This window comes from Typopeltis vanoorti, chromosome 2 (genome assembly GCF_054136105.1).
Source record: "Typopeltis vanoorti isolate ZY-2024b chromosome 2, IOZ_Tvanoo_1.0, whole genome shotgun sequence".
NCBI classification, from domain to species: Eukaryota; Metazoa; Arthropoda; class Arachnida; order Uropygi; family Thelyphonidae; genus Typopeltis; species Typopeltis vanoorti.
This window is the reverse complement of record NC_143550.1, coordinates 147,172,310-147,196,151: the sequence shown is the minus strand read 5'-3', so window position 1 is coordinate 147,196,151 and position 23,842 is coordinate 147,172,310. Positions and strand designations below refer to the sequence as shown.

The window sequence follows — 23,842 nt, the reverse complement described above, 5'->3', positions numbered from 1 at the left end:
TTATTCATAGCTAATGTATTACCCGGAAAGAAAGGGGGAAACCTAACCTCTCGGATGCTAAGGTGATTCTAAACGCTTCCTAAAATTCATTGCTCACTGCCAAAGAGAAGAATTAAGTTGATAAATAGTCTCTTATCAATTCGCTTCACTTTCTTTCGTGCAATTTTTACTTCCGGAATTTTTTACATATGTTTCTGTGATAATCACTGCTAGTCAGAACTGGCATCACCATCTCCTCTATTTTTCTCTAAATCCGTTAATTCCCCCTCCTTTCTACATTTCGACTCCTAACTCAAAGAGCAAATTTTCTTCCTCTATTCATCCCTTCTGTTGTTGTCTTTTGGAACCACTTCATCTTAAATATAAATTTCTCTTCATCGAAGAGAAAAGCTTTCTATCAGTGTGTCTTACCTAATGACATATGGCGGCGAAGCCTAGAATTTAACTAAAGATAAACTTCACAAATTGACAAAATGGCCGAGAGGTTAGTATCCGCTTCTAGCCAAAAGGCTGTGGGTTCGAATCCCACCGTGGACATGGATATTTGTGATTGTCTCTGAAAATACTAGTGGTGATAGTCGGCGGTAGATGGTGTAGATGATGAAGGTAGTTGAGGTTGGTAGAGTGGTAGAGACGGAGTGTTGTGGAGTAGGTGCCCTCCCTCGATGAGTCTTTGGACTGCCTGGATATGTCATGTAATAATAATAATAAGTAAAGGTTACTACAGAAGAATAAAAAGAAATATGCATGGCATAATCATTAAAGACAGGATATCCTCCAGTTTCATAAGAATGGGAACATTATATTGTATAGCAGACATTAATAAATACATCATGAATTCAAAGCTGAGATGGGTTGGACACATCGTAAGATATAACAACACAAGTTATCCTAAATTATTAACATAATGGAGACCTATGGACAGAACCAGACGGAGGTGGGGGGAGACCAAAAAGAGATGACAGTTCTGGAGATATTTGGAGTGCAGTGAACTAAAAAGCTGAAGTAAGAATTGGATGGAGGAACTTTTAGCAAACTTTCTATTATTGGACCGATCCAGGTTGAAGAAGAAAAAGAAGAGATAATATTCAGCTCTCGAATCTAGTTTTCTTTAGCCCATTCACTGTACTAAAGTTCCATAGGTTGAACAACCCTAATTGAATTGGATAATTAAAAAAGCGAATAATTAATTGCAAACGCTAACTTACTTTAATTAAATATATTACTCCCGTCTGATTGTAATGTATGTTAGGAAACTTTCAATTTGTTTTGCAGGTTCACAAACGACAGCAGGAGGAAGAGCACATTTGCAATCGTTCCCCCTTCCTTCGAAATGTATTCGATGTCCTCCAAACCAGACGATAGTTCTGGAAAAAGGGAAAGGATGTACAGAAGTCAAAATGCCACCTATCAAAACGTGTTCTGCGTAAGTGGGAACCAAAAATTTGAATTCTTATATTATTATATCATTTAATGTAATTGCAAAATTTTGTATGATTACTTATTTGAACAATAGTTAAAATCATATCTAAGTTTTATGATATTTCACTTTTACGCTTAAACAAAGTTTAAACATGAAATTTCATAAATGAAATGTTAGTCTATAATAACTTCTGAAACGCAGACAAGGTTTGCAGAGAAGTGTAATTTACAGGGATATAAATGAAGTGTCTTCAATTTGCTGCGAAGTGCCATCTCGTGGTACAGGACTCAATACATTGTTAATACGTTTAAAAGGACTCTTCCACAAATTACGTAACTGTTTTAGGAACGGGAATTTGGGCTGTTGTAATGATGTATGAGAAAAAGATAGGGAGAATGGACAGGATAAAGGAAGCTAATATGTTACGTAGAACAAAAATCGTTCTGTTGTTTTTTCCAAGTTTGAGTTTAATTTTCATGAATTTTAAATTCTAGACTTGCCAATCCTTATCCAGTTAACAATTAAAGACCGGGAATTAGCAAATTTTCTGATTCATATAATTTTAAATAAGAATTTATCTTTTAAATCTGGATTGGAATAATTAAAATAACTTGAAAATATTCTTGAACCAGAAAATTAATTAAATACTTTTACATTATGAAAACTATTTCAAATTATACGAAATTCTTGTCATTTTTAAAGCAATTGGAAACTTTTGATATGATTCATACATCACGTTGCATTTTCGTGTTCCCATATAGACTTTCTCGTACTCCTGGGACGTTAGAGGTGGCTATGAATTTTGGACCAACACCAGGAAGTGTGATTACAGAAGGAGATTATTTAATGCAACTTCATATTCTTAAAGGTGGAGTAAGGATTCATACTTGCCAAGTCGGACTCAAAGTTCAAGGTGAGCAAATGATTTATGATGTAGCCATTCACATTCTGCCGCGGTATTTAAAACGGCCAAACAATGAAAATATAATGTCCATCAATAATGATCATGATAATTAAAGTAATAATTATATTGATAAAAAATATATTCATGATGATAATAGTCAAAATAATAATGATAATAATAATAATATAGCGGCAATGAAAAAATAATGATGTTTTTTATTAAAATTTCGATTACATATTTCGATTAATTTGATTACATATGATACATTACATACATTACAAAAATACATTACATGCATTTGATTACATATTTTTAAAATCCAGTCCTTTTTATTATTAAAACTATGATTGCATATTTACAACACATATGATTTACATATTCACAATACATATAATTCTGGGATTTTTTTTTTGTAACAAAGAAATTCATGCAAATTTTCCTTTTTTTCTGTATAATGTATTAATAATTGTTACTGTAGTTGGTAATTTATATTTGTGGTTGAATAACATTGCGTTTTTACAACATTTATACAATAACAATGGGTCATATACATTTACAATTTTTGATTTAATATATTTAAGCGCTGTAACTATAGCACTTGAATGTAATACATGGATTTTTTTCCTTTTTATTGATCTTGGATGAGATGTAATTTCTCAGCTTGCATCCTCGAAACTTTTTTATTAAGCTTTTCTGAGGATGACATCGGTTAGATATTGTTTATTGGTTTGATTGCCCTGTTGGAAGTAGGCTGATGTTTGATAGGTCTGTTATCCTCTACAGCCGCGTAGGTTGAGAAATTCATTCACACGCAGGCACGCCCCCCCCTACTCCCCTACACACACACACACACACACACACACACACACACACACACACACACACACACACACACACACACACACACACACACACACACACACACACACACACACACACTATAATTACGAATATCATGACGCGTCGCTGAACTGGAGAGCCTGAATTGTGTTTCATTAAGTTTGTAAGGTATGTAAGGCGTGTTTCTTGTTCATAGTATGCCCTTAGGGCTCTTTTCAGGCTATTGCAGTTTGTAAGGTTCCTGTATTCAAATAGTAGTTTACTTAGCATATCCAGGAAATAGACGCTTCGAGTGGACTTTCCGTAGTGATTATTATATTTATATGTGATATAATTAGTTGTCTGAGGTCTTGTCATACGGTATGTATTTCTGACTGTCCTGTGGTTGGCATCGAAATAATGTTTTAGCAAAGCTGCATAGTGACATAAATGTTTTGCTGTCAGTATTTTGTGTTCTGACATTGCAGTGTATATAAAGTCGTTATTGTCTCTTTGTTCCCAAAAGATCAGTTTTACCATTTTGTACTGTAATAGCATTAACCTTTTTAGTTTGTAGGGTGCACAGAAAGCATACGTTGTTATAGCGTATCTTAGTATATTTTGTCATACTTTGTATAGTAGTGTTTTCAGGCGTGTTGGAACTATGTCTTTTAACCTGTAGAGTTTGCCACTTATTGTTCGGAGTTTGTTGTGTAGATGGTTTATGTGGCTATTCCAGTTCATATCTGCATCGAAGTAAATTCCAAGGTATCTTATTGTTTCAACCTGAGTGATTGTAGTGGTTTCGCTGTTCTGTGTGTTTTTTATGTTGGAGAGTGGATGTTGGATGGTTATATATTTGTTATCAACTGGTCGAGTCAGTGGATTTCTGAATATCATTAATTTTGTCTTTTCTGAGTTTAGGTGTATGGAGTTTTTGGTAAGCCAGTCTATGATCAGATTTATGTCAAGTTGCATATTTGTTTGGTTATGCTTGCGTTATTATGGATGGATATTATAGCTGTATCGTCTGCGTATTGGAAAATCTTTCCTTTGAGAGGTAGCTGATTAATATCGTGCATATAAATGTTGAGTAGAGTTGGGGAGAGGAACAGCTCCCTGTGGGCTAATAATAATAGAAATAATAACGATAAGTAATAACGATGATGGATAAATGAAAATCATATTGAAAAAAGATAATGAAAAAACATAATGACAATGATAATCAAATAATGATCACACTAAATGATCCAAAATGATCTGGATTTTTTTATTTCGTTTATTTTAGTGCAAAAATGTCCAATGGTCGAAACGCCTCAGAATGGTGTGATGCATTGCACTAACGGCAGCACTTGGGGGAGTACATGCTACTTCATGTGTATTCCTGGTTACAATTTAATTGGAAGCAGTGCCATCTCGTGTGAAGGAAATAAAGCTGCTGTTAGATGGACTGCAGAACCTCCTATCTGCAAAGGTATTTCATTAATCTCTGTATAACCTTATAAGATTCTTCCTCTTCACCTCAAGTATTGAGAATGGATTCAATATTATAAAAATCCCTCATGGTAATCTAATCCAGATTCGAATGTTTTATTTTGATGATTTTAGCACCATCACATGTTGAATGAATAAGAACTTGTTTTCTAGCTCGGAAAGAAGAGCCTTTGCACAGATCTGAATGTTCAAAGCCCGAAGAACCAGTGAATGGCTTATTGCACTGCGAACAGCCATCGATTAACGGTGTATATCCAGATGGTGCGACCTGTCAATACTTCTGTCAAGTTGGCTACGAAATTCCGTCTGATGTCCTGAAAAGTGGAGTGATTAAGTGCAAGAATTCATCATGGAACATCACCCAAGATGTCCACTGTGTGCGTAAGTGTCTCATCAGATGTGTTCCTTTTTTTGTCATTGTTATACCTGCACCATCTATACATTTAATATGACTGTTTTCATAAACTTAAAATAAATGCTGAAGTTTTATTAGAAACCATACAAATACACATGCGAAATACGAGTTTAACTTTTAACATTGTTTTTTAAACACGTTATACATAGGTTGTCATGGAAACAGCACGCAAAGACATGCTCATCTGCAATGCAAAGAATTTAAATTGTAGATGCCGAATTGATGACAGATGAAGAGAACATTGTTCAAACGTATAAGGGCATTTTAAGAGTGAGTGAGTTAGTCGGTGTCATGCGAAGTTAGCAAGGTTTTTCTGTAAAACGGCAGAAGAATATACACAGTTAACAAACATGCTCAATAAACATTTAAAAGCAAACCAAATAAAACCAAACACAGCGCTGGCTTCATAGTCTTAGTTTGTGTCACACATACGTATAAGACTGTATTCCTTGGTGTTAGTGTAGATTTTTCTTTCTTTGTTTCTTATCTTTTCTTCTTCTTCTTCTTTTTTTTTTTAGATATTGCATAAGCATTACACAGAACTTTCTGGAATTTTAAGTCCTGATAGAAATGTTACGTTTATTTTATGTGAATCCCACCCAAGAAAGATTTTAAATCTGTAGCATATTAGTATCATGGATAGGCAAAGGATTAGATAGTCCCAGAGAAACAGAGAACTTTCTCAAGCCACTTTTAGCAGCTAAGGAGTAACTGTTTCACACTTCACACCAGACGATAAAATTCATCTACCACTTAAGAATATTTACAAAACCATGTCCATAGCTGAATTCGAACCTACAGCCTAGCCTGTTGAGTGAATAGCAGAGAGAGAGAGATCCACTTGGTCAACCAGATAAGCCCTTATTTCTGATATTATTTAACAATTATTACTGTTAAATAGCATGTTAAAAGAAAGTTATGATGATAATTAAAATGGACTTGACTTTCCCTAGTATAAGCCATAGCTGATAATTATAGATCTCTGAATCCTTGACTTTACAGAGTGGAGAATGTTTTATTATGGCTTCGAAGATATGAGTATTAATACAAAGTCTACTAAGACATGAGCCTCCATAGAGGGTGTATGTTGTTTGAATCATGAATCATGTCTAGAACGAGCGCGTGTACCCCCCCGCCCCCACACACAAATTTCCAAGTTATAGTAATCGTTTTACAGTTTATATTTGTCATTTCATTTCATTTTCTTTTATATAATACACGCATACAGAAATAATATTTTCTGACTACATTTGAAAAAAATAACGAAAGAAATATTTCTTCTAGCGGTTGGTTGTATGAAGCTGACGAAGCCAAAGAATGGATATTTGACTTGCGTAGATCCAGTAGTTAAAAATGACCGAGGCGACACTCCGGTCAGCCATCCCAACCACTCAAAAGGTACCAAATGTCGTTATCAGTGTGATGTTGGATACGTTATTCCGACTAGCCAGCTTGATCTCGTATCGATTGAATGTGGTGCCCCCTATTGGAATAGCACAGCAGAACCATCTTGTAGAGGTAATTAGTGATTCGTATATATAATGTTAAATGAAACATATTACTTAAAAGCATCACGAATGTTGTCAGTGGAATTATACTGAGAATAACTACAATGACATGCTGTTTAAAATTGAAAATGAATTTTCCAATGCAGTGAGCGCGCGCGCGCACACACACACACACACTACCCATGCAAGCGATTACTCAGTCAAAGTAGCGTCAATCTCCTCTGGATGAGTAACCGCTTGCATCTTCACGAATGCAAGGAGTTATCTCCGCATTGACTCCACTAAACCACGGGTGTCCTGAGAGATATTTTGAACCAACTAGACAGAACGTCCCAGAAATCGGCAACTGAGCGAGGACTGGCATCATTGGAGGGTGCCACTGCTGTTGAGTTCTACATGTTCCCACAAATGTTCGATGGGAGAATTAGGCCGCCAGAGGGAGTAATGAAATGCCTGCATATGTTCTTCAAACCATGTTTATACAATGCGAGCCTCGTAGAGCACGTTCGTTGGGGTAAAAAATCTTCAAAAAAATGTCAAGTATTGTTGATCCAATGTGGCTCAACAATGCCTCAATCATTGAAGGGAGAGTCCTGATTGAGCTCCTAGCAAATTACAGCTGTTTGCCTTGTTGAAGAAGGATTCAGCTAGCCAACGTTTCAGCGAAGACGAGGTGAAATGGACCGTACGCCGATGATTTCTGGGAATTTCTGTATGAAAAGACATTAAAAACCAACAGAAAGATGAGAGAAATGTTTTAACTAGTTTATGGAATATGTCAAAAATAAGTGATGAATCCCTTTTGTCTGTATATTGCGACAATGCCACGTGTGAAATAAGAAATACTAGCAAAGCTTTTTACATTTACTCTCGTAATCAAATTAAAAAACGATTTCTATCAAATGAGAACTCTTCAAAAATTATTAATAAATTAGTTGTCTAGTCGATAAATGGACACTTAACAAACCGACATGATGCTGAAAACTAAATTTATGACTACTACTTACGTACTGTTGAAAATTAGATTTCGAATGATGCATGGATCGTTTCTATCTGTTAGAAATTAAAGAAGAAAGCAAGAAACAAAGAAAACAAGCAATTATGTTTTTATTTATCATTTATCATTACTTGCATTTTAAAGTATACAATTTGAAAGAAAAAAAAGAGAGATTATATTTCTTATTTTTTCAGAGATCACTCCTCCCATTTATATGCCAGAAGACTGCTTTGACCAGACCATCGCTGCACCCAGCGGATGGGCAGATGTGATCCTTCCTCGTTTCACTTCGGCAGGTGGAAGTCCGCTGCAACCCACCTGTACTTACATCGGCTCACTACAACCGGGCACTTACGAGAATAAATGCGAGGCTACAGATCCTGAATTGAGAGTGAGCGCAAGCTGTACATATACAATGATCATAGTAGGTAAGTATACATAATTGCAGTAGACAACAACAAAAATAACGCTTAATGAGTAATTATTTTAGTCGGCAACAGTAACTAATTTATTGTTTATCAGCAAAGAACTGAGAACAGTTCGAAAAAATACAGATGTGAAATCAATTCCAGGAAATTCACAGACAACTCTTTTCTAATAATAATAATAATAATAATAATAATAATAATAATAATAATAATGTCTACTTATACATAAACGATGTGTTACTTGTATGGTTACTTCTGAAGTAGAAACATATCCAGTATTCACCCGATGCGAATATCGATGTCATGCTGGTCACGTCATTCCCACCAGTCTACAAGTTTTATTTATAATAAAAATGATATTTATTTATTTTTATTTTTCACAATTGAATTTTTTTTGCTGAACTTTCATAAGACCTGCATTGAATAAATTAATAAAAACTGTATATCTAGGAATTAAAATTAAAAGCCGTTCATGTACTTCTATTTATTAAAAATATGAACGTCTGTCATAGGGAACTATTCTGGAAAACAAAATAATTATTTTAATTCACCAAAATAATTATTTTAATTCGTGTACATAATTACATTTTACGTATATACAAAAGGCCAAAATCATAGGAAGTTAATAACAGTTTTATCAAAAATTACTGAAAATGCAATCTGCATACCTCCCAACTTTAGGGATCCAAGATACATTGGAAAAAAATACGGGACACTAATGACTGAGAGTGAAAGTTTAGTATGCGTATCCATCACATATGCCAGTCTTACAAAATGATTCTAACTTTCCAAGTGCGTGCGTAGTAAGGTTTACTATGCACACACTTTACTAAGTATAAGTAAACAAATAGTAAATCAAACTGTTAGTCTGCATAAACTCCACTTTATCTGTCTCGCCCAATTTAGTAGATTTTTTTAAAAACGGAAATTGAGTTTTTAAAGCGTCTATATAATCCCACTTCCTTTTCGACATTTTCAACGTTCAACAGCACTACAGGAGAATTGAAAAACCATACATTTTAAGAGCAGCCGTACAGTAATTAATACTCTGCAGGCACCAACCTGTTTCTCTTTGAGCAAACTTCTAAAATGGCGTGGGTCAAGCGGACCGTTCCGTGCTATTTAAAGCTGAGCCAATATCATGGCACACGCCAAAATGTCAATGCACATGCGCACTGTTCTAACGAACTTATTATTGTTGCAGTGTTGCCATCACTCGCCTTGAGAAAATAACAACGCGTCTACAGTTCCCTGTAATGACGAAGAACGATGTTTGTAATAGAATAGAAATTGAAAGTCATCGATTTTATTATTCAGGACAAAAAGCTGTCCCAAAGAGTTTTCTCGGGACAATGGGATGCATTAGCCAAAAACGGGACATCCCGTATTTTACGGGACGTCTGGGATCCCTATCCAACTTACAACCGTACTTTTTTTTATTATTTATATATATACATCGTTAGTTTTTCAAATAGTCATATTAGAGATTTATGGCATTTAGTGTCACCAGTTACTTTATTACGTGTCGTAATTTTTTCTCTATAAATGTGCAAGTAATGCTTAAATTGCGTGAAGTACGAAACTAAAACTCAGATATTTCAGTTCCACATTTCACTTTCTGCAATATTTAATAATATTAGGATTAAAAATAAAAATGAGCCAAAAATGTCTTTACTTTGCTATAAAATATTTGGACAAGCATATAAAACTATTATTATATATACGCCTAATAAGCACAACAAGTTTATTATTGGAATTACTAAGAATTTTGGTGATGTATATGTAAACATAAGCTTCTGAGCTATCTCAGTAATCATAATCACGTCAACAAAAGATCCGAATTCCTGTTCAAGAGTTCCAAATATCGTCCTTTTTATTAGAGCATTAATTAGATTGATTCCAACTTTCATATGGAAGCAGCATGAGAATACAGTACACTTGGAAAAAATCTTATATTACAGTTATGTCCCAATATATGAACCATTAAATCGTATAGAAAAATTAAAGAAAATACTTCAACAGTAGTTCATAATAAAATAATATATCTCAATGTATCTCGTAATATATATAGCTCATAATATATCTCATAATATCAAATAATATATCTCATAATAATAATATCTCAATGTTGCCTTTTATTAGTACATGAATTGAGACAACTGATGTAGGAAAACCTTATGCCGGTCTATCAACAACGTTTTCAAATTCGTTTCAAATGTTAGAGGATCTTACAGACAGATCCTTGAATGGACATTGGATTCTTCGGTGTTTCCGGAAAATACCTGCTATGACAATGATGATGATATATTTTTGAATAGATTTCACAGCAAAAATTCACTTCAAGTTTCTTATTTGTAAATTCGTCATTAGGATCCTCTGGTTTTCTAAAATATATTAAACAATTCCTAATGATACTGAACTTATGAATCTCCCTGTATATATTTTTCGGGAACACAGAGTAACTGAATTATCTGTATTCCCGAAAAATTGGCTATGGTTATAGTGTTAGTACTCTAATAAACAATTTTTCTATCTGCGGAATCACTTTTTTTTTTTTTTCATTTTATTCACCATACTAAAAGTTAATACAGTCGCAATTTCTGTTGCTTTGTTGCTTGCAGCATTTTCGCAGAATTATTTATGAGCGTTTAATTGTTAGAATAGCCCCTCATAAAATGCTCTGCATCTTTTTAAAGTCGTTTAGTATTTAAATCATCTATACGCTAATAATTTTCTTTCTATTCACTTAGTTCCCGAATGTGAGCCGCCACCACCTGTAGACAACGGAGATGTTGCTTGTATGGTTTCAGAAATAGGAACATACCCAGTATCCACCCGATGCGAATATCAATGTCAGGATGGCCACGTCATTCCCATCAGTCTACAAAATCTTCGGGTGAAGGAGTGCAATGAAGACTTGAAATGGAGCCCCGTGGGAGTCCCCTCATGTCGCAGTGAGTGTACTTTTGTATATTGCAAGGTTGTTTTAATGTGAACAGATAAGTTGACTTTCACATTTATTTTTAGATGTTTGTGTGTCTACAAGTTAAATAAATAAACGCACGGAATTAAAATTACTCTTATGAAAATAAATGAGAAAGGAAGACGTAATCGTACGGTTTTCGACACGATCTTTATTGCTCGTTTCAAATTTCATTTATCTTTGCAGTTTTATTAGCTTATTTAATCCCAACATCAAGATATGTTGCTCCACAGCCTTGCTAAAAGCTACTCACCATTAATAATAAAAAAAAAGTTAAAGAATAAATAACTCTCACAGTGCCAATTACTGATTTCACAAATATTAAGTCCCACTGGGTAATAGCTGAATGTAACTAATGTACATAAATAAGTGATAGAGAAAACGTGCAATCGGTGCAGATGAAAACTTTAACCGGATGAATACATCATTTAGATTCAACAGGTTTTATTGCATGGGGTAGGCAGGGATCAGTTTCATTTATTGGCTCATAACAACAAAGCGGTTATGTACGTCCAGCAAATAGCCTGTGAAGCTGAAACTAACTTCTGTCCTCTTCTCCTGTGTTGTTTAATTAATTTGCGAAGGCCCTCAGATTTTGTATTTATCTTCCGAGTGCTGGATATACTAGATATACAGGGTGGTTCAAAATTCCACGGACGAATTTTGAGGGGAGGTAAAGAACATCGAAATCAACCATATTCACATAGGAAGGCATGGCCGGAAACGCCACCGGAAGGTACTAACAGAGACACAAAGATAAAGAAATAACACAAGGCAGTAAGTAGTGTAAGTCCGCGCGGTTAGCCTAGTGGCTTTGCGCTTCGCAACCATATGCCTGGGGAAGGAGTGTCCTAGGTTCGATTCCCGTAGGAGACGTGAGGAGCTGAAGGATCTTCCTCAGCCATAGCCAAGTTAGCCGGTCTTGGGCGCGGGCAGTAGGGTTTTTTCCGCCAGTTTATCTGGTGTTTTTCATCCCGTAAGCAGGCAAGCCGGCCCCGTGAACACACAGGGATACAGCCAAGAATACCTTGAGGCATAGGAGTGACCATTCTATCCTCGTATTTCGGTTATAAGTGATGCATGCCTGACACCGACGATGCATTGATTGCCGTACATTTTCGAAAATACCTGGAGTTTCCCGGATATTAGCAGCGGCGATGGTGATTCTTGCCACGAGGTCCATGTCAGAGGCAACAGGCGTTTCGTACACCATGGCTTTAAGGATCCCCCACAGAAAGAAATCAATGCTTATAAATCAGGTGGGCGTGGGGGTCATGCGACAGCCAATCCATCGAGCCCCAAAGCACATGTCCAAATACTGATGCACAGAAATGCCAAAAATGGGCTGGAGCCTCGTCGTGTTGGAACTGCATCTGCCGACGCACAGTCATTGGGACATTGTTCAGTAAATCCGGCAGAACTTCTTCCAGAAAGGTCCGATACCTCTGGGAGTCCAATCGGGGTAATGACAGGTATGGCCAACTAAACAGTCAGCGACGATACCCGCCCATACATTAATGGCGAAGCGTTGTTGTGCAGCATGTGATCGTACAGCGTGTGAGTTCTCATGGGCCCACACATGAGCATTGTAGTGATTGAAGACCCCTTCGCGGATAAATGAAGCTTCATCTATGAACAAAACACAACTTGGAAAATCCGGATCTACGGCACTTTTCTGGAGAAACCACTGCGCGAATTTCACACGTCGAGGATAATCTTCAGCCATCAGTAACTGGATCCGTTGCAGATGAAATGGATGTAAGGACTCAGAGTGCAAAACGCGCAATACACTTGATCGAGATACTCCTATAGCAGAGGCAACGGCACATGTGCTTGTCTCTGGATTATTGTCCATCGCATGCAACACCTTCTCTTCCATGGCGGGATTTCGCGTCGATCGTGGCGCCCGCTATTATGCCTGCGATCCCTGAATGATCCATAGTCACACAAATTCTGATTCAAATGCGCAAACATTTGGTGATGCGGTACACGTCTGTTTGGGGTACTGTTATATCCCATTATTTTTTTTTCATATATTTTATGTATTTTCCTTTAGTCTTGCCGTTGTGAGGCACGTGGTATCTTAGGGACACAAAGGAAAAGCCCGGGTTCGAGCCAAAACCTGTGTGGTAGACACCTCGTTACCAACTTCTCGTTTAGTTCTAAGAAAATTTATCGAAACTGCGCCACTTAGAACTATTAGATTAATTAAAGGATTAATCAAGAAGTTGGTAAGGAGTGCACAGAGATAGCACGAGATATGCAATCGTGACCATTGCACTAAATGTTGTTGCACAAATTCCTTTATTGCACTAAATTCTGCCCCCACTGCCTTTTCTTTTCTATATAGCACGGCTTAGACTTCCGATCATCGATATGCTAACTTGCTCGTCTATCTGACCTCTTTTGTTACAGCTTTCTGGAAACGCACTTTCCTAGACGTTCCATGTGGCATAGCCTGCTGCAGTATCTCGGGATCAGACTTCCCGCCTAAAACCGTCCAATCACATGCCAGTGACGGACCTTGCACCGCCGAGCTCCGATCAACAGGAGGTGAAGACTCAGGAACAAGAGAGAAAGAGGGGGGGGGTCTAATCCTTTTATACCTCCTCCCTAACGGCCATCAACGTAACTTTGTCCGTTCACACGGCACGTAGAAGTCGCCGTCGTGAGTGTATGACGTCATGGCGTCCGGTCGTCTCCCGCCACTCCTAGTTACGTTTCACGAGGACGAGACTTCTTGGGGAAGCTGCCTGCTTCTCCCCCCGAACGTTTACACAGGTTATGTTGGTCTGGCCTCGCATATTATTTCACAATAAAGTTTATTTTGCATGGTAATATTAGTCTTAACTCAGTTTTAGAATATACATATGATATATACACACTTTTCTTACATAAGTATTCAGAACTACGCTTACCTAGATATCAAGCATGTTTTAAATGTTTCTTAATTGAGTGTTTGCTCTGTTATACAATGATAAGATGAAATATCTTATGTTCCAACTTATTAGGGTATAACAGTACCTTTCGCGATACATTCGTACAGCGGCTCGTCCATTACCGTCAGCTAAACCCGTAAACGAGGTGCATGTCTGCCATCTCAACGTTCGTAAAAAACGACGCATATTCTTCGTACGATGGCGAAAGCTTGAATGGAAAAGCCCCAATTGCTCACCTGGAGCGCTGGCGAACAGCGCCACCTATCACTTTCGAGTGGCGTTTCGGTCATGTTTTCCTATGTGAATATGTTTGATTTTGATGTTCTCTACCTCCCCTCAAAGTTTGTACGTGGAATTTTGAACCACCCTGTATACTCTGATGAGCGAAAACATTATGGCCATCCAGCTTGTTTCCGGCCACCTAGACTGCACAGGACACAGGCCAGTGGTGGTGATATCCCGGTATGATGATTATTTTCATCGACATTGAGTCCTCGCATCCTCATTGAACACACCTTGACCGCTAATTCTTACCCAGGGATTGTTTCTGACCAGGTATTGTCCTACATGGTGACAATGTGAACCGATGTATTTGAACTCTTCCAGCAAGACAATATATATATATATATTGTCTTGCTGGAATTATATAAATATAAATATAAATTTATATATATATAAATTTATATTTATATATATATACATATATGTATATGTATATAAATATAAATATAAATTTATATATATATAAATTTATATTTATATATATATACATATATGTATATGTATATATATATAAATATAAATTTATATATATATACATATATATAAATTTATATTTATATATATATACATATATGTATATGTATATATATATAAATATAAATTTATATATATATATATATATATATATATATATATATATATATATATATATATATATATATATATATATATATATATATATACACACACACCGAAGAGTGTATATGCTGTATATCTATAGAATACCGAATAGCAGGTGTGTATATAAAAATATGGAAATTATCAGAGACATTTTACCAGAAACGTTTACAAAATCGGCATTAAAATGCTGCCCGATTTGAATCGAAATTCAGCTGATTCTTTAAATTTCAAAGATCACCTAAATTTTGGTTCAAATTAGTGATCTTAAATTACTAATTTATACTAATTATTACTATTTGTAGAGCAATTTTACTTTTTCAATCAACGCAATTCGAAGAAATTTTGTTATGAATTTGTAACGAAGAATTAACATGCGTACTGACGAATAAAACAAACTTAATAGTTGCTTACTCATTGTAGAAAAAGGCACCTTAACCCATATTAACTACTTAACCGAGTTCCACATTATGGAACTATGTCCTACGTAGTTATGTGACTTATTAAAAGGACAAACTGCGTCTCACTTTTAAGTGTAACGTAATCAATCATTGCTGTCAAGCAATGTGTCTGCAACCAAGGCCACATCAGCAGTCAGAACAAGCAACAAGTCACATTTTTAATTTCTCGAAGTACTAAGCACCTTTATTATTTATTTCTTTACTGAATATACTCTTGTTTATAAATGATTGCGATGCCTCAAATATCAGGATGCATTCTATACCTACTGAAAATGTTTACAAATTAAAAGTTATGTAAGTTGAACTGAAAAAAAATTTTACAATCTCCAAAACCTAAAGCACCTTTTAGTAAATTGATTGGTTTTATTTAAATAAAAATAAGTAATCAATAAGTATTTAAAAATTAATCTCAATAGATTAAATATTATTGTTTATTGATTCAATTAAAACAAATTTGAATCTCAGTTTCCTTCGATTTATTTTTAATTTTTCTACAGAGCGCGTGGTTCCTGAAACCGCTCCTGAAACTTGCAAAGATCGCGAATTTATCACGACTGACCCACGTTCCATTAAACTTGAACTCCCAGTTTTCTTGACAGCTTCTGGAGAACCGGCCCAAGTGTCATGTCTTATAACGAATGTGTCTGATCACGGGATGCACGAAAATGTATGCGAGGGCAAAGATCCGGAGTTAAACACATTGGCAATATGTAAATACAGAATATTAGTGAAAGAACCGAGTCATACAGATGCAGTGAAAAGTAAGTGTTCTTATAATATAAATCTATTTGTATCTAGTTCGACCGTCTCTTCGAATGTTTAATGTTTATCTTTTTTTTATTTATTTTTCTTTTTCTTTTAGGACACAGTTGTGATGCCCTCACCGCCCCTGCAAATGGAAAGATACGATGTTCCACTCGAAGCGGAAAATTTCGATGTCACGTTAGATGCAACGAAGGGATGATTTTCGCTAATTATATGGCGATACTGAAACGGGGATATGTCGAGTGTGATCCTAGAGTTGGAGAATGGGATTTCCAGAGAGAACATGGAATCGACAACCTTCCGGACTGCGTGAGTAAGTAAAGGGTATTCTTCATATTTGTCAACAGTGAGTAGTCATGATTTCGAAGAGAACATAGAGACTATCTGTCGGTTGCTTATATAATTTGAAAATGAAATTTCATTTCTTAATACAAGATATCGGTTTATAGTCTCATTGTAATTTATTCAGGTATTGTGATAGTAAATTAAAATTATCATGGAGTATGATGTTGCATTGAAGCAAAGTTGTATTGAGATGAGAAAATGTGAATAATGTTTCATAAAAATCGGTGGGAAGAAAATGTTTTATCTGATTATGTATATGTTACTGAAATCATGTAACCGTAATAAAAACACACGCTAACAATTAGCAGTTTTCGTGGATATAATTGCACCTGTTCTCATCCCCGTTTTTTTTTTATTTTTTATTTTACTTACTCTCAAGGAGAGTTGGCAACCACTTCTCTTCAAGCACCTCTAAAATTCAAGGCAGGAGTGGCAAACTGTACTGATTTTATGACTCTTAACCGTGTGATGACCGCTGCTAAGACTGGGCTCACCATTCGCAATGCTGACCTGTGTGAACGCGTACATTGCAATGACTTCACTTTCATGTGTGAGGAAGATAAAAAGATCAAGCGACTTGCAGTGGAAACTACATGGACCGTACAGGTAAGCAAATTTTCTCTTCTCTGCTTTCTATCTTTAACTTTTCTTTTTACAATTTTATTTCTGTTTTGTATCATTTAATATAATTCATCAGTTCGTTTGTTTGGACAATTCTACATGTAATATTTTAACAAAAATGTGTAATACACGATTAAAGTACAACTTTATTAAGAGAAAGATTGAAAATGTATTGAACATAACTGATAATTATTAATATTGAAAAAAAAAAGATTTCCTTTGTTTCTTTAGGCATTGCAAAGTTTTTAATATCCAGGAGTACAACGAAAGATTTCAAAATTCATAGTTCGACCATTCAGATACAGAATCACATAGGATATCTCAATGGATACTATAAAATCGAACGAAAATCGTGATTAATCCTTATTGATACTTTCTCTATAAAATACATTCATATAAGAAAAAAACTTAACACTATTTTGTAGTGAAATAAACTTCAAGACCATATGCTTTTTATAAAATAAAATTTTATTTTTCCTTCTTCCGGAAGGGAAAATTCCACCACCTCCGTACGAGACTGATTAACTCACTTTCAAAAAAAGCCCTTTTAAATGTTCCTCGCGCCTTCGAGATCTTTGAAATCAAAGAGAATTATCACGAGCAAGTGCGCTAGATAATATCTTAATTAGGGATTGTTATCTAATGAAGATAGATAAGGGACAATAGAACAGGTATGTGGATCTGAAAATTCTATAGCGAATGTTCAATCCACTAGAGTATGCTAGTTTCCCCAAAGTATGTATGTGCGTGGTTAGGAAGGAGGAAAAATCTACGCATTACGTCTATAAAGTTCATGTCTTCTTTGAGAGATCTAAATCTATTCAAATGAATGTTTTATTCCGTACTATCAACAGAATAGTTATCGCCATGTAAATGAATAAGAAAAAACAATGTTTTAATACGATTTCAGTGTAATTCCACTTAAATGAATGAATTCGTTTTACCTCGATTAGAATTTTACGCGTCTTATCTCGTTAGGCTCGATTGCGTATTGGTCAAGTAGCCTGGCTTCGTAGAAATCTATTAATGCTCTGACAGAATGATTAATCGTATTTGCATCATATTCTATATCTAATCTAGCAACTGTTTCTGTGTCTTGCAGAATGAAAGGGAAAAAAAAACCTACTTCCGGAAAGAGAGAGAGAAATTCCGCAACCCCAATATGAGACCAACCAACTCACCTTCAGTTGAAAAGTCCTTATAAAGGTTCTTTGCCTCTTAGACGGTATTCGAACAACCAAGTCTTTCCAGGGTTAAGCTTCTATTTCCACCCAAGGGAATCATACCTTGATGGTGCTTTCATGTTTCGTCTCCAGTTACGTTAAAGAAATTCCTCAGATCTCAGAATAAAATAACTGTTGCATTTTATGTCATTCGAGTGTAGCTTGCTAGTGAGATGGAGTCAGCAGTGTGGCCACTCAACGCGAAATTACCAATCTTTTCCACGTCCACTTTTTCATACATAATAATAATAATGACACTATGTTAGCGTCGTGATTATTATGCATGTGATATACTCGTACGTTGCAGAAAGCTATACTTCCGCCTGTTATAGCTTCTGTCATATATGACCAATTGTTAGAAATATATAGAGTTTCTCAGACGCAGTTGGCAGAACATATTCTTCTTGTTCTAATCATACCAAGAATGCAAAGATAAGAACATTTGCTAATATTTTTCAAGTGAGGAATATTTAAGCAGTCTCAGATGAAATTAGGAAGGTACCCCCTCTCTGAAAACTGTGATTTTACTAAGAAAAAATTGGCATAAGGGATAAAGCAGTAAACAAGAGTAAAAAGGAAATAGTGACAGTACAGTGGCAGTCGCTTCAAGTTGCTTAAAGTTTAAGTTGTAGAAGTGGAATGGGAATTCATGGAGTGATGCAAGCTTATATAAACTGTCTTAAAAAGAAGTCCTTTTTGTAACAATTTCCTTAACGATCAGGATTCAAGTTCTTTAAATTCAGATATAATTTTGCACGCTACGTCTCCCTCTTCAGCAAATACGTTTTCTGTTAATAATCATTAACATCATTACAATATTCACAATCGGGAGAGCTGCACATGTGCAGCCCCCCCCGTCATTACAATATTCACACATGTGCATCTCTTCCAATTCCCGATTCCATTGCTTCATATTAAAATTGATGTGATATGCTAATATATAATTTTCTATAGCATTGATTTCGATTACAGGCTTCTTATAAACCCCAGGAATACGAATATGGTGATGAAATACCGGATATAGAGTCCTTAATCGAAGAAGTACAGGCAAGAACTAAAGATATTGTATCAAATAACAACGATTTTAAAGACGAACTTGCATCAGCTGGCGCATCTTTATGGGATGATTCATTCAGTCAAGGAGTGTTTGCAATGGTATGCCATAAATCGGGTTACGTTCTGGATCCGGACACAAATCGCTGTTGTGAGTACAGCAGTTAATTACATGAATCCTGATATCATCACAGCTTTCATTTATTTCCTTTATTCTGTTTGAATACTTTATTAGCCAGACATAACTTTATTTCTTATAGTTGAATGTCCTACCGGAACTTATGAAGAAGAAGGAATTTGCCAAACCTGTCCAGGCAATTATTACCAGGAAAAAACCGGTCAGACTAAATGCCAACCGTGTCCCAGAATGACTATTTCCAATATGGGATCTCGTTCCAAATCAGACTGCAAAGGTGAGATTTTAATTACCTAATATTAATTATTATTATTATTATTATTATTATTATTATTATTAAGAGAGGCCTCCAGGGAGTCAGAAACTGATCGAGGGAGGCCACATACTACATACACCATCATACTTATTCTTGAATTTCACACTACTTGCACTCACAACATTCAAAGGCAATCCATTCCAATTACGCATCCCCCCCTCTGAGAGAAAAATCTAATCCTAACCCCCCCTTTCTTAGTAGCCTTCATTCTCAGCTTCCAAGGATGCCCTCTCGTCCTTTCCCCACCTTCCATAAATTGAAAAATTCCATCAATTGAAATCCTGTGTGACCCTTTCAGAAGTTTGTAAGTCTCAATCATATCACCCCTATTTCTCCTGTTTGCTTGTGTCTGCAGTCTACAAATTCTCAATCTGTCTTCATAATCAGTATTCCACAATACTGATATCATTTTTAACACTCTTCTTTGTATTCTCTCCAATATATCAGAATCACAACGCAAACTAGGAGACCAGACCAGCGCACAATAGTCCAAGTGAGGTCTTATCAAGGCCCTGTAAAGAGGCAAAATAACATCCTTATCTTTACATGTGAACGTTTGTTTCAGCATTCCAATTATCTTTTGAGTTGTATTTGCAATCTATGTCACGTGGTCCCAGAATTTCAACTTCCTATCTATTAACACTCCAAGATCCCTAGCCTCATCAGTTTCTTCTAGCCTAATCCCACCAATATAATACGACATTGGATATCTAATCATGCCGAAGTGAATGACTTGACATTTACTGACATTGAACTGACACCCATTGTCCCATACCCACAATTCCATCCTATTCAAATCATTCTGCAAAGACTGCATATCAGCAGCATTCCTGATCACCCTACCTATCTTTGCATCATCAGCAAATAGCTGTATGTCGCTTGTCAAATCCTTTCCAATATCATTAATGTACAGATTGAATAATAGTCGACCAAGCACTGATCCTTGTGGTACACCACTTGTTACCTAAAACCTTGCAGACTCAGATCCCCCGTATACCACTTTTGGATATATGTCAGTCAGCCATCCTCTTATCCATGCTAATATTCTATAACCCAAACCCATTTTCTCCAATTTATGCAACAGTCTACCATTCTTTTGACATTCTGTCAAAAGCCTTAGCAAAATCCAAAAGTATCATGGTGTATCCATTCCCCTTGTCTAGTTCAATGTTAACATTATTCTAGAATGTGAGCAAGTTATTAAAACATGACCTTCCCGTAGTAAACCCATGTTGTTCATTGCAAAATAGAGATTCACTGTCAACCCATTTCTGAATGGGGCCCTAATCAATTTTTCCAAAATCTTCACCACCACTCCTGAGATACTAATTGGTCGATAGTTGGATACATCGGTCTTTGCACCACCCTTGTGCAATGGAATTACCATACATTCCTGCGGAATCATCCCTGTTCTGCGACTCATATTAAACGTCCTGGTCAAAGGAAATGGCCATTTCAGCTGAACACCCTTTTAGCACATGTGCTGATATTCCACCAGTCCCTATTGCTGAATTCTTATTCAATTTGTGCAACAGCTCTAATACCTCGGCCTCACAGACCTGCGTTTCTTCATCTATTGAAGAGGTAACAGTGAGCTCAATGTTGCGTTCACCAGGTCGATAGCTTTTATCGAAATGGGCACTCATTAACTGAACAACCTCTTCTGCATCAGTAACCAGGGCCGGCTCTACCGACGGTGCAATACGTGCATTTGCACGAGGCGACAATTTTTTCGGGCGGCAAAATTGGCATAAACTATACGAAAAATAAGGGAGAAGGGGCGGCAAAATATGCTACAGCACGGGGAGGCCCTGTCTGTAACCCTCACGCCATCTGGATTTAGAAGAGTTATTCTTTCATATTCATTATTTCTTTTACTTACAGCATATAGATGGAATTCTTGTGGGTTGTCTTTAGCACGTAGAGCCAGTTTCTTTTCATACTTTGCTTTCCGTACAAGTTGTGACTATGCAAACGGTATTCCTTCCACATCGTCATTTTCTTACGAATCTCTTGCTTAATAAGATTACACATCCATTTGACTCCTACTCTATTTATTCTTCGAACTCTCGGGATCATTTTGATATCGCATAATTTAAGTATTTTTTGAATGCTTCCCATGCACTGTCTATATTCTTTCCATCCAGCAACCCATCCCATTCCAATGAACTCAGTATGCTCCTCAGTTGGTCATAATTTCCTGCTTTGTAGTTCAGCAGTAACCTTTTATGAATGGAACATTCATAAACTAGTCAATTCCCAAGTGAGTACCGTATAATCACTGTTACCAACTGTCTTTAACTGAAACGCCCTCTGACACTATAATCAAATCTAACACTCTTTGACCTCGAGTTCCTTCTGTCATATGCTGCTTGAGGAAGTTGTCCCGCAACAGCTCAATAAATGAATTTTCATTCTTCTCATGAGATTCTACTGCTACCCAATCAATATTTGGATAATTAAAGTCTTCCATTATGATTAGTCGATAGTTGGATATCTTTTCGCGCTCATCTTCTGTATTTGGTGATGCATTTCTTCATCACTAGCAACCGATCCACCAGGTCTGTAACAACATTCCACTATGTAATTAGTCTTGTTAGACTAATTACATAGTGGAATGTAACACCTCACACCAGATGGCTTCAAACTCACTGCCACATGAATTATTGTTAGTAGTATTACTACAATCATAGGCCTCAACTCTAACTGCATTTAATTAATCCAGTATCATTAGCAGCACGCCCCTCCCCTCCTATTCTGTCTATCCTTCCTAAAAATACTGAACCAATGAAATTCGATACCAGTTAGTAGGTCTGATTCTGATAGTCAGGTCTCACGAATACCTACAATCTGAGGTTGCAGCATATTGACAAAGGCAACAAACTCTATCCCTTTGTTTCTGATACGCCTAGCATTCGTGTACAGACATAATAATGTACCTGTTTGTTCTTTTGTATTGTCTTGTCTGCATTCTGCCTGACACAGTTGGACAACTTGCAGATCTTTATAAATACAGACTAATAAAATGATGCAGTAATCGATATCCGAGATTCGGGAATATTTTTAACAAAAAATAATACAACAGAAGGCCTACGTAGAACTTTAATTGAATAAACGTTTCGTTCAACCAACCAAGTTTCTTTCCATCCAGGTTGGGTTGTCCAACCTGGATGGAAAGAATATCAGACGAAATCTTCAGTGTGAACTCAAAAATTAAATAAAGTAAAAGTTACATAACAGACAGAAAAATCAAGAATGGGAACATGTAAGATAATAAATGCGAACACCTGTAAGATAATAAAATAAAGTACGATCCTAACTGCTCTAAAGTCCTAACGATTTTAAATATATTTTTAAAAAAATAACTAGGACACAATGTGTAAAGATAATCAATTTCCCATAAGGGATATAATTTAATTACATCAGATCTATTCAGGCTGAGATGTTGTAGCAAGGTTTCGCAGCGTCCTTTGTAACTATTCAACAAGAAAATGGCTTTTATGTAGGACTTTCCTTTCAAAGGAATTTACGTCGGAGCAGATGCCATGTTTGGCAACTCTCTGGTGGAGAGTATCCTGGTGTTAACTCCCGTGCACTTGTGGTCTAGCATATTTCGGCCAAACCGCAGATATGTAGTTGTTCTTCGTAAGGAATATCTAGAGAATGTTATTCCAAGATCTGGAATAATCTGGACTTGCTGAACGTGAAGATAAAATTTGCTTTCAGTACTAATGTAACAGTTGAATCTGGATTACGCATTTATTTCTTTGTATCATCTTCAAAATTCACACGCCCAATCTTGGTTCCCCTCTCTCTCTCTCTCTCTCTCTCTCTCTCTCTTGGCTATGGAGAGAACTGTACTATTGTCTTATATTTTTGTTCACAATTTATATTCACCATTGCGGCAGTGAGGTTTCATGGTGTCAATAGCTGACTGAAATTACATCCTCTCCTTTACGTGGCACTTACATTCAGACCGAAGAATCTTATATTAAAATTAAGAACATTTTGAAGAGAATGTAAAACTATAAAATGACCTCGAACGAAAAGGTCACTAAAGATTTGGTTTTCCGCTGTAAGGCGCCGTTATAGCAACGGCCATGACATGTCAC

General features: G+C 36.2%; 1 protein-coding gene across 2 annotated transcripts in view; it reads left to right on the top strand.

The window, feature by feature from the left end:
• LOC150109511 (sushi, von Willebrand factor type A, EGF and pentraxin domain-containing protein 1-like) overlaps window positions 1-23,842 on the top strand; it is an 80,667-nt gene that overhangs the window by 41,425 nt on the left and 15,400 nt on the right. The window contains exons 5-16 of one of the 2 annotated variants that reach the window (XM_090408765.1): window positions 1,276-1,426; window positions 2,185-2,336; window positions 4,435-4,620; window positions 4,794-5,021; window positions 6,340-6,573; window positions 7,755-7,988; window positions 10,739-10,942; window positions 15,769-16,032; window positions 16,134-16,349; window positions 16,764-16,987; window positions 19,198-19,429; window positions 19,539-19,691. In XM_090408765.1, the coding sequence (XP_090264891.1) occupies window positions 1,276-1,426; window positions 2,185-2,336; window positions 4,435-4,620; window positions 4,794-5,021; window positions 6,340-6,573; window positions 7,755-7,988; window positions 10,739-10,942; window positions 15,769-16,032; window positions 16,134-16,349; window positions 16,764-16,987; window positions 19,198-19,429; window positions 19,539-19,691 (2,478 nt within the window). Of the gene's footprint in view, window positions 1-1,275; window positions 1,427-2,184; window positions 2,337-4,434; window positions 4,621-4,793; window positions 5,022-6,339; window positions 6,574-7,754; window positions 7,989-10,738; window positions 10,943-15,768; window positions 16,033-16,133; window positions 16,350-16,760; window positions 16,988-19,197; window positions 19,430-19,538; window positions 19,692-23,842 lie in introns of both variants that reach the window. The other variant, XM_090408764.1, reaches the window with a different exon arrangement.